Here is an 11827-nt window from a genome sequence, read left to right as displayed (position 1 = left end):
TGTCTCTCAGTTACTCTGTCTGCTTGGCGTGGCTGTTCCTACAGCATCCCCGCTGGTGTTACAGCCCTCCGTCGTGCCTGCCTGTCTCCTGTTGCCCGATGCTCTTCTCTTTTGCCCCCTACCACTTCAGACACCGGCTGCTTTCAACTTTGTCCCTCCACTTAGATAAGCTGGCACTGAGGTTTTTTCATCTGTGTGGAGCCAGAGCAACACCTCTTTAAAATTAATTTCTGTAACGATTTAATTAAAGTAGAGCAAGTTTTGGGGTGGACATCCTTCCATCTCCTTGAACAGTTTACTTTAGTTAAAGCAGCTTAAACTGACGTGTGCATGCACAAAAGGCTCTGTGCTGAACTCCTGCAGCTTTCCGACGTGGAGGATCTGCTCTTTGCTCCCTGCCCTCAGACAGCACGAACAGCAGGTGCTGTTAGTTGGTAACACCAACTCTTCCACCACAGCAGACACAAGTTTTGGGTGTGAAAGGGAGGTTGGGGCTTGCAGTCTGATCCATTCCCCAGAATGAGCTAGGTGCTGGGAGCTGGAACATCACGCTGTTACACCTGGGTTTTGCCTCCTTTTGTTCCCAGCTCTAAAATCCTGAGGCAGAGCCCGATCCCTCGCCTACAGCAGAGGAACACCGTGCATGTCCCCGGTCCCTGCTGGCTGTGGGGAGCCCTCTCTGTGCAGGTGGCTCCATCACAGCCTTGGGGACAGGCAGGGGGACACGCTGCTGCCCGGCCACCAGCCAGAGCTGCTTCCCCTCCGTCCCCTGTGCACAGCCAGGATGGGGCTCGCAGGGTCGGTGCCTGGTGGCTGGGCGACCCAGCTTGGTTCCCTCTGACTTGCTTTGGGTGCAGATCTTGGCTTTGTTTTATCCTCAGTGATGCTGGGGACTGTAGGGCTCTGGTATCTCAGCAGAGCTTGGCCTTGGGATCACAGGAGAGTCCCAGGGACCGCTGGTGACAGCAAGAGCACGGGGCAGAAGCTGTGGGTAATGAGAGCACGAGGCAGCACCCAGCCCTGTGGGAAGGGAAGGGGGCAGGGAAAGGCTCCTTAGTCTGCCTGTCAGATAAATCTTTGTCTGTTTACTTAAATCCTCAGTGTTTCTTCATTTGTTTGTTTAAAAGTTTCCCTGCCAAAAAAGAGCAAAAGGAAGGAGGGAAGCCGCCTCCATCGGTCACCCCTCCTCATCAGGATGGGGCTGGGGCACTTCAGGGACAAGAGCAGGACCCGGGCCCAGAGCACCCAGCCCCGCTCCCGTCTGCTGAGCCAGCGCCGACCCGTGCAGCAGGACACGTGGTAGGGATGCCAGGAGCCCCCCTCCATCCCCAGGGCCACCACGAAGAACTTGTCCTCCCTTCCACCACCCGCTGGAGCTGCAGGTGCTGAGCGGTGCCTTTCTGCCCCCTTTGCCAGCCCTCAGCCCTTTGGGAGAGGCTGCTGCCTCCTGAGTGAGGAGCTGGCGGCTTGCAGGTACTGGTGAGCTTGGTTCAGGGCAGCAGAGACCCGAAGAGCAGGGCTCTCTGCCCGAGAGTTGGATTTGAGCTATTGTGTCTACAGCACAAAGATGCATCGTGCCTTTCCTTACGGGTGTCGTGCATGGCACTGAAGTTGTGTGCAAGGCCTCCTGTGTACTCTGCTAGAAGTGGACAGCCTAACATGTTGTTTTTTCTCTCTAGATACGTGAGACAAAAAAAAAGTTGCATGATCAGGAAAAGCCATGAAACTATGCATACCCACAGAGCAGCTGGCTTACAGATACCCATAAAATACAGCAGGTGTAAGAGATGGCAGCCGTGCAGGTCCTTCACAAGCTGGTGTGTGCTTCATTCACCCAGACTGGCAGACTCCCCTTGTCCCACACAAGCACTGTGCAAACCTGTACCCACTGCTCTAAGTGTGCAAGTCTTGTGTGCAGATAGTTTGTGCATGCTCTCGCTCTTCCCCAGTTTGGTCAAATTAAGCCAAGTTCGGCTTTGGTTTGTAGAGAAAGACAGAAATCATTTATTCATTTGCATGTTTGTGTATATGTGAAACTCAAAAATTCCCAGCTACCTGTTGGCTTTTTGTTTGGAGTAGGTGTGAGCCCGAGAAGTCTTTAAAGTTCACATTCCCATTGAAGATGATGTGAGAGTTCATTGTCAAGTCTTAAAGCTTCAGGCCTCTGGAATGCAACTGGGGGGGAAGGGAAGAGGGAGAAATTTGCTTGGCTCCTCTCCTCCCTTTTCCCCAAGAGCTTCCCCTGTGGAAGGGCTTCCTGTGGCCGTTCAAGGAGGCACCTGTGGCTCTGAGAGCACGGGGCTGTGCCCGGGTGCAAGAGCTCAGAGGTGCAAATCTCAGCCGGGCCCCCAGCAGCTGATGCCATCTGTGGGCACCATGTAGTGGGATTGTTGGTGCAGAACCTTACTGCGTGGAAAGGCTTTGCATTGCTATGCCCAATGAAAATATATATATGTATTTTTTTTTTGGGTGAAGATTAAGATATTTGTTATCTATTAGCTACTTGTTATCTATTAATGGCTGTTTTCTGTCTTAGCTCCCATACCTGAACAACATGGACTGTACCAAAAGTTGGCTCGATTCTTTTTTTCCTCTCCATTGTGCGATTTATTTTTTTTTCCTTTTGTGTCTGTGTTTTGTCAAAGCGTCCATTTCTGGCCTCTTGTCCTGTCACAGGGATGAGGCTGTGTTAGAATAACTCTTGCTGGTCTTCTAAGAGAGCTGGGAGCCTCCAGACCCCCCCCCCCCGATCAGGGGCAGGTCCCATTTCCCCATCAGTAGGTGTGCACATCCCCTGCCCTGCCCTGGGGACTCTTGTGAAGCTGGGCTCCCCAGGCAGCCTCCTACCCAGGGACTCCACCAGTACCCTTCTCTGCTAAAATCCTCCTCCCTTCCAAATTTCATTCTCTAGAGGCATGAAGATGGGCTCATCTAACTGCCCTATTTCCCTAGCAGGTCTCCAAGCCTTTCTTAATGTCAGTCTGCTGCAGGAAGCCAGCGCTGAGCCTCGGTCCTTCCAGCTGGAAGTTGTGCCCAGTATGTGTTGTGCGTCATAAAGCTGCCTCTCCTCTGTACCAGCAAACATCAGAATTCCGAATTTCCTTCTGCCAGGGTGTAGGAGGCATTGTGCTACCAGAGTAAATATCCTCCCGGCCAGGCATGCTTTCCTGCATTCCCTGCTCAGCTGAGCAAGCTGTGCGGGGTTTCTCTGGGCACCCGCTCTGCACACCTGCTGCTGGCTGCCCTCGTGCTAGACTAGCTGTAAGAAGTAGTTGGACAAATTGTGATTATCATCTTTCTAAGGCACCGGGGTGGCCATTACCCTTATTCTAGGCCAACACGGATATTCTGTTGTCTTTGTTTCTGTCCATATCAGTCTGTATGGCTCCAGCAAGGACAGGTCTGTGTGCTTAGACTGGGCTAGGCATGCTAATGGCATCTAAAAACCAGGGTGATGGGAAGCAGCAGCAGAACCATCTGCTCTCCTATTCTGTGTCCTAGCATACTTTGAATGCTGTTTCTTTGAGGCAATTGAACTTTTGCTGCCTGTATTGGTTTAAAGTCTATGAATCATCTGGAAAGGAGAAGGCAGGGCTCCTCTGCTTGAGCTGCACATTTGGGCTGGTGCCAAGGGATATTCCCTCTGTGGGTGCCTGTGCTGGTGGGTGCTGCGCAAAGCCCGTAGTGTGCTGAAAAGTGGTACCGAGTGCCTTGTGTAAATCAGGCAGTGTAAATTTTGTGGATGTGTGCATAACTCTAGGGACCTGCACTCCAAAACCACTGTTAGAGGGACAGGCTTGATGTAATCAATACGTAACAGCAGCAACTGCCCAGTTTTTGTCCAGACTTCCAAACAAGCAGCCTCGCCAGGTGCCCGCTGCCACTTTGCCTTCCCTGCCTGAGGCTCCCCAAGCGCCGGGGCTGGATGCAGAGCTGCAGAGCTGCACTGTCACAGTTGGGAGGGCTTGGAACAAATGCAGTAGTTGAGGCTTTGATTTGCTCAACTCGCTGCTTCTCCCACGACTTAGTCATTCCTTTACGGAGTGCAGTGAGAGCTCCGCAGAGAGCAGGCAAGTTCCAGCAGGAGCTTTCAAACCGTGAGTCGTGTTGTGCCCCCCCCCGGAAAGGCAGTGATGTAAATATCCCGTGTGCTGTGGGCAGAGCTCCAGTGAGAACAAACCTCTGTGCTCCAAGGTCGGATTAGGAGCGTGTTCAGATAATGACATCTGAAAACAGGATGGCTGGGAGCTGCAGCAGAGCGACCAGGGGGCTTTGAAAGAGAGAGGAGTCTAATCCTCTCAGCTAATAAGGAGGCAGCTGCTGCCAGTGCGTCAGGCTTGGCAAGCTCTGCTCGCTGCTCCTGGGCTGACCGGTGGCAGGGAGGACGGGGCGCAGGCACCCAGCTGCTGCAATGGTGGGGGATGAATGAAGCAGGAGGGGGTTTCTTGGCTTTCTTTGGGTAAAACAAGACTTTTGTCATTGCTCCTTGCCCCCTCACCCCCATAGCACAGGGCAGGGCAGGCAGCAGAGCAGTGTTCCCCGCCAGGCCAGCTTCTTGGTGCAGGTCTGGCCCTGCAGAGGCTGCCGTGGAGGCCGAGGGGCTGGCTGCAGACACCCAAACGCCCGCCCGTGGTGCAGAACCTCCCGGGAGCGCAATCCTGGCATCTGCTGCCTGTCCCCGTCTGCCTCGCTCAGAGCACGGCCGCTGGTGTGGCCCTGCCCAGGCCTGGCACGAGTCTCAGGTAGGAGAACGGTGAGGACAAGCTGCATCCAGTGCCCGGGCTTTTATCTAATCTCTTGTTCCTTTGCAGCCAGTGCTCACAACTGCTGGATCGGCTGCACCACGGCGGTGCTGTGTGGCACTGTGGATGTAAGGACACCCTCTTGCCTGGAAAAGACTTTCACATCTCCAGGGGCAGTTGCTTCACTTTGCACATGCCACGTACGAGTATCATCAGCAGGAGGAAGCTATGGAGTGGCCAGGTAGGAATGCTTTCTTTCAGATCCTGATGTATGGCATGCAGATTTATGTATTCTTGTGCTATCAAAATATTATGGCTTCAGCACTGCATTTTAGTGTTTATTAGTGGAGTTAGCAGTCCCACCCCTTCCATGCAGACAGCATGTTCCATTCATGCTCCGTTTCTATTTGCTAGGGTGACAGTCGAACATGTATTGACTTAGTGAGCTTTGAATGTCACTGTAACATTTCAAGTGGGTTACAGCAGGCACAGTGCCACTGTGAATCCCAGCTCACCACCGTGAGTTTGGAGGCCAACGTGGGAAGAGAGAAGTCAAAATGCAAGCAGCTAATTCAGGCCCCCGTTTAGCAAATCACAGAGGTGTTAGCATCGCTTCCATCAGGGGCCCTGATGAATACTTCAAATAAAACTGCAGGGCTGCTTAAAAAGTTTGAAGCCAGAGTCTGTAAAAAGAGAAGCCTGTTCTTTTTGCACTTATCACCATAGTGCTGGTGCTAAAACAGTGGCTGTTAAAATGGGTGCAGGGACATTACTGGGACCGTGGTGCCTTAAAAGACCTGAACTGCTCCAAGACTTGTTAGCTGTCCAAAAAATAAAACACCTCCTCAATCAAGAAGACAACTCGATCACTTGAAACTTTGTTGTTTTTTTTTTCCAGTTTTTATTGAGTGAAAATGTCAAACCTTGCATCAGTCATGCAAAAAAAAATCAAATAAATAAAACACATATATTAAATTTCTAATAGCACTAAATTCAAGTGGAAAAATATTCAGTTCTTAATAACGCAGGTGCTGAAGAGACCAGATTCAAGTAAATCAGAGCACACCATCCTGTTTAGGGTGTTTTTTTTCACTTTCTGCATTTTTGTCTCAAAACCTATATATATATCTATATATCTATATATATGTATATACATATAGATATATACACACACACATATATATGTGCATACATATTATTTTTATATTTATATATATACACATACATATTTATAAAACATTAAAAAGAGCATTGGTGGTTCAAGCATTTATTTCCCCCCTCCCCCACGGAAAGAAAAAAATAAAACAACAACAAAACAAAAAAATTACACATTTAAAATTCAAAATGAGCTAGCAATGGCTTATAGTCCTAGTGTGCAATATGGATATTACAAAAGGCTAGAATTCTCCCTCTTTGTCTTTTTTTTTCTTTTTTTTTTCTTTTTTTTAAAGTTTTTTTTTTTTTGCTACATTGGAAAAAAATTTTTTACTTTTTTTTTTTCTTTACAAAATTCCTTCCACGCAGACTTTAATCCAGTTGAGTTTGTGGCTAGAATGAACAATCTAGTCAATAGTTTTTATTTTATTTCATTTTTTGCTCTTCAGCAGTGAATGGTAGCAGAATCAGGAGGGTCCATCTCAAGGTTTATTTTGTTTGTTTTTCATTTTGTTTTGGACAGAACAGTTCCGTTTCCTCTCTCCTCTTTCCCCCTCCTCATACAGTTCGTTGAATCTCTCTCTCTTTCTCTGGTCAGTCTTTAAGCACTTATTTCAATAGCATTGTATTAACAGTCCTGTTGATATGATAGCTTGAAGTGGAAACCACCTTGCTGTCATAGGGATCTTTGTGCTGTTGGGGCCTTTGTTCAGAAAAGCACTTAAGCATGGGCTTAAATCTCTGCCGGATAGGAAGGCATGTGCTTAAGAGTTTTGCTGAATTAAAGCCTTAACATGGCAGAATAAAAAGACGGGTTTAACTTTGACTTTGTTGTTGTTGTTGCAAATATAGACGTAGTAAGAGCTTTACAGAAACAAGGCTTGGAGAAGGTAGGACAAGAAGTGCACCGGGGGTGGGACGAGCCCGCTGCCGGCTCTGGCTGCGAGGGCAGCGTGGCCACGGCCCTGCCAGGGAACCTGGAGGACCCTGGCCCTCTGGGGTCGGCCCCACACGGGCACCGAGTTTAGCAATAACCTGCTGGGAGAGAAATCTCATACCCTGTGCCAGCTCCTGGAGAGGAGGTGAGAAAGGACTGGGAGAAAGGCTGAGACGTCGGGGAGAAGTAGGGTGCCTTGGGGGAGAAAATGGTGTGCATAGATAAACACAGGCCCCTCTGGCACGTGCGGAACGGCCCCGTGTCAGCACGGATCCCGGCCCGGTGGCGCTGACCACACCTGCCTCAAGCTGCCTCTGGGACGATGCCATCGTCCAGCTCCAGCCACCAGCACCCTCTGCCCCTCTCCTCCACACCCTGCTGCTTCCCACACCGTCCCGCAGCAACGCGCTGCGTGGCCACTGCTGCGATGGGGCTGGGGCAGAGGTTCAGGTGCCGTGCCTGGGTGCAGGTTCCCAGCCGGTGGCAGCAGGGACGTGGCCCCCTCTGTCCTGAGTGCTACCGAGTGGCCGAGGTGAGCCCCGGCCGTGGCACCGCCACCGGGCTGCCCCGCACACCCTGCTGACAGCGCTCACGGGTGGGTTTCACCTAACGCCTGCAGGATGCGGTGCCGAAGGCCGTGGGCTCGGTCCTGTCCCCCCCCAAAAGTCAGTGCCATCCATCAGGGTGGTTTCAGTGGTACAGAGTAAAAAACAACTACTCGGCAAGATGGGGCGTGTGTTACAGCCGAGGGTGCCTCCTGGAGCCCATCACCTCGGTATCTGGGTAGTTGAGTATGGGAAACATGTACAAGTACAGAACCTGCAGCAAATGCTGGTAAAATTAGGATATTTTTTTTTACCCCATCCCAGTTCTATAAATTCCAGGCCCTCGTTCCCTCACTCGGCCCCAGGAACGAGAGCTTCCTTATATTCAAGAATCGGGTTGTGCTAGAAAACACACAACTGAGGGCAGGGGATATACCAAACAAAACAAAAACAAACAAACAAAAATGAAACCCTATAAAAATAAAAGCCACACAAATAACTGATAGAGGAAAAGAACTCCAAAGTATTAAATAAACTACAAACTAGTAATAACAATATTTCATTTGCTTTGTTTTCATTTGTTTCATCTCTACAAAATTCAAGTTAAAATTCGGAATCGTGCAGCTCCGGTCAGTGCTAGGAGTGTGAAGTCAGCCTCAAAACATAGACTTAAGGCCCCCCTCCCCTGCCACCCCCTACAAACAAACACTAAATTAAAAAAAAAAATAATAAAAGAGAATAAAAATTGCACACAATTAACCGTATCTAAGGGCTGTCCAGAAGGCAGGTGACCCCCCCTCGTCCCCCTGGCATGGGTTGTCTCTCTTTTGTTCTATATATAGGAATAACCTTTACAGGAAAAATACTGTACAACTTCTTAATATTTTTTTTTTTGCCTTTCTTTTTGAAACATTATCTGAGCATTCTGTCCCCACATTTACGCAGCTGATCTGCTTGTTTATAAATCAGACCTGATCTGCACCAGTTCCTTAGGGAAATAATAATAATAATAAAAAAAAGGCAACCTAAACTCCTCGAGGCTTTTTTCTGTTCAGGGTGGAAACAAATTATGGGGATCCCTTGGAGCTGAAGTGCTCTTGGAGGGGGGGCTGCATGTCATCGGAAAAAAAATAACTAGATTTAAACAACAACAAAAAAAGGGGACAAACTTCAGACACAAGGAACCTTTTGCTAGGCTGGTATACTTACAAACTGGCACTGAAATAGCTATTATCAGAACTAATTCATACAGCTAGTCCTTCTGGAGCCTGTGTTTATGTAGACAAGCCCTCTTTCTCAGACTCAGGTGAGGATTTGGGGTCAAACAGCTACTGTCTCACCTGTCAGAGTCCTGGGCAGCCTCCTGTAGTGTGTGTTCCCAGACTGGGCTAGGAAAAGAGAGCAGGGAAGTGCCTTGTAACCAGGGGAAAGCCCAAGCTTCTGGAGGTGGCAGGTCCCAACGTGGTAATCCATTTGCTCGTGCAGTGCCCAAGCTATTAGCCCTACCTGGCAAAATTTATCAGCGTGGACCCAGAAATGCATTAATTTTTTTTAGCTGGACTACATCCTGGCCTCAGCTGGCATCTCCCCCATCTCTCTGGGCCACGTAGGCTGCAGCAGCCTCGTGTTTTGTGGCTGCAAACCCCATGCCTGGGCCAATAGCTCCGCAGGTGCTGCAGAACAGCCCCTGCTTAGTGCTGAGCAAAGGAGACCCCAGGCGGAGCAGAACGTCCCGCGGGGGGACCCTGACCGCCTGCCTGCCTTCTCCTCCCTCCGCAGTGGCGCCTTCACCTTCTCCCAGAAGTCACCAGAGCTACATTTCAGTCCATGCAGAAAGCCAGACTTGTCCGTCCCCGATGAAAGGCCGGGGAGGAGGGCTTGGGGGTGTGGGGACATACCTGTCATGGTGCGACTGCGCGGGTCAGCGAGCAAGTAGTATTGGCAAGGCTGCTTTAACGGCTGGGACGCTCTCCTGCGATAACGGCGCTCCTCGTGCTGCGCCGCGGCACAGCGTGCCAGCTCACAACCTCCTGACTCAACCGAGTCCTCCTGAGATGGGGATACTGAAGCACCACAAAAACGCCTCGCCCTCCGTGGAGGGGAGGCACCTGGGGGTCGGGATGAGATGGAACTGGATGGGAGATTAACCCCAGTCCTCCAGTGTGACAAACCCTTTATCTGCCCGCTGCGCCCTTCCCGAGTTACTTCAGCTGAATCCCTACAGGCAGAGCAGCAGGGATGGGGAGAGGTGCCCTACAGCTGCAGACAGAGAAAGTTTTACAATATAAATAGCATTCAAAATTATTATCATTAATAGTAAAAAGGATCTGGAAGAACAGAGGAGTGTCCCATTCCCACCCCTGCTCATTCATTAATGCGTTCTCATTTATGTGACAATAAATACCCACTCCCACCCTTGCTGTCTGATGCCATCCATTTAATGCTGGAGAAAGGAGAGAGAGAGAGGGAGAAAGGGGGGGGGAGAGAGCGCACCCCTCACCCCCTCCTTCCCACTGGCAAAAGCTGAGCTAGTCGTCTTTGTGACACCAATTCCTTGCATGTTATATATGTGTGTGTGTGTGTACATTATATATATAGAAGAGACACACACACAAATATATATTTCTAAAATTCATTACCTGTTGTTCCCACCCACCCCCCTCCAAGAAGTGGAGATTATTATTAATATCGTACAACTGAAAACATGGAAAAATAAAACCCAGAAAGAAAAACGGGGGGGATAGAACCCCACCTATAACAAAGGGTCCCCAGATGGGCGCAGGCCCAACGCACCATTCGGGGGGCAAGGAGAAGCAGCTGGTACCCTCGAGGTCCGTGTCTGTATAAAAGGGTATTTTTTGGCTGCGTCCTGCCCCCGTGTTCTGTGATCTGCAGAACGAAGTGATGCAGCACCAGTCCCGCTGCGAACCTGTCTCTTATGGGGCCTGTGGATTATGGGTTTCCTTCCTTCCTCTCTCTCGTGCGTGTGCCACGGAGTTTGTTTTTCATTTGCCATCCCAATCTTTGTTCTTGCCTCATATGGGGTCCTCTTAGTAATTCTGTGTAAGAGCAAAACCAAACCACTGCTGCTGTTGTCTCTAAGATTAAGGAGAAGCTGCTGGAGCAACGGTAGAGGCTGGGGCAGCAGCTGGAGCCGGAGCAGGAGTTGAGGCTGGAGTAAGGGCTGGGGCTGGCTCGCCCTGTGGCCTGGAAGCATCGCCATGGTCTGTGGAAGAAGCGGCCTCCTCTGGTTCCCCATCATCTTTAGTGGCCAGGCCCTCAGGGTCGGGCAGCGATTCTTCAGAATCTGTGTTCAGATCTTCCTCTTCATCATCCTCCTCGTCGTCGTCATCGTCATCCTCCTCTTCATCATCCTCCTCTTCTTCGTTCATCTCCTCCTCGTCATCCTCTTCGTCCTCTTGGGAAGAGTCATCCTCGTCCTCCACATCGCCGGAGCCAGACGCCGCTGCCCCCCTCTCCTGAGGGGTGGTCCCGGCCCTGCTCGGGGACGGACCCTCAGTGGCTTCCGACTGCTTCTTGCTGAGGTCCAGGGAATCATTGAGGCCCACGCCTGCCGCGTTCTGCAGGAAGAAGAGGGAGCTGTTGTTGTCAGTGCTGAGGTTGAGGGAACTGTCCAGGTTGATGGAAGAGTTCTGGATGTCATACTCGAGAGTGGAGTGGGCGAGGCCCTCGGGGCCGGGCGAGATGGCAGGCAGCTCCCCTCGCTCCTGCTTCTCGTGTTTGCGCTTGTGCGAGTCCATCTGGGACATGCCCACCACCGTGTGTTTGCAGCCAGGGTAGGTGCAGTGGAAGTGGGAGCACTTGAGTTTGTACTTGCAGTCAGGCACCTCGCAGTCCACGCTTGAGCTGAACTGGCAGAAGCCAGCAGCGCTGATGACGTCCTGCTTGCCGTGGTGCTTGCGGTGGGCTGTCACCTTGGTGCTGTCAGTGCAGCGGAAGCCGCAGCGCAGACAGTGGAAGTGTGTGCTATTGCCAGAGAACTGACAGTCTGGGAAGTTGCAGCTCAGTGAAGACTTGAAGCGCTTGAAGTCATCCAATACCAGGTTGTCAACGCGATCGTGGTGCTGGGCGTGCTTGTACATGTGGGTACGGCCGCAGAACTTGTAGCCGCAATTCTCCCGCGTGCAGTGGTAGTGGGTAACCTTGAGAGAGAATTGGCAGCTCGAGTCCTTGCAGTCCTCGTAGAGGTCGTAGCGCCGGAATCCCTCCAGCATCATCCCTTCATCCAGCATTTTGCGTGAAGATGCAGTCTTGCGGCGCTTGCCAAACGGGGACATGTCCTCAATAATCCAAAAACGCTTTTTGGCCCCCGAGGCAGTTGGCATAGTGATGGTATTCCCTGAGGAGAGAAAGCGAAGAGTGGCGTTGCTGACAGGCAGGGCTCTCCTCATCCCCTAACCGTCCTGGCAAGCTCTGTACCTGCCAAG

The 11827-nt window shown here is 50.9% G+C and overlaps 1 protein-coding gene across 8 annotated transcripts in view; it reads right to left on the bottom strand.

Moving 5' to 3' along the window:
* Positions 1-5619: 5619 nt before the first annotated feature.
* Positions 5620-11827, bottom strand: part of CASZ1 (castor zinc finger 1) — a 254650-nt gene continuing 248442 nt past the window's right edge. For all 8 annotated transcript variants that reach the window (XM_084494867.1, XM_084494866.1, XM_084494869.1 and 5 more), the window contains one exon: positions 5620-11739. In XM_084494867.1, coding sequence (XP_084350993.1) covers positions 10484-11739 — 1256 coding nt within the window. In that variant the 3' untranslated portion in view covers positions 5620-10483. The remainder of the gene's footprint in view (positions 11740-11827) is intronic.

The sequence above is a fragment of the Aythya ferina genome, assembly GCF_964211825.1.
Source record: "Aythya ferina genome assembly, chromosome: 21".
NCBI lineage: Eukaryota > Metazoa > Chordata > Aves > Anseriformes > Anatidae > Aythya > Aythya ferina.
The sequence above is the reverse complement of the archived record's forward strand: the minus strand, read 5'-3'. Positions and strand labels throughout refer to the sequence as shown.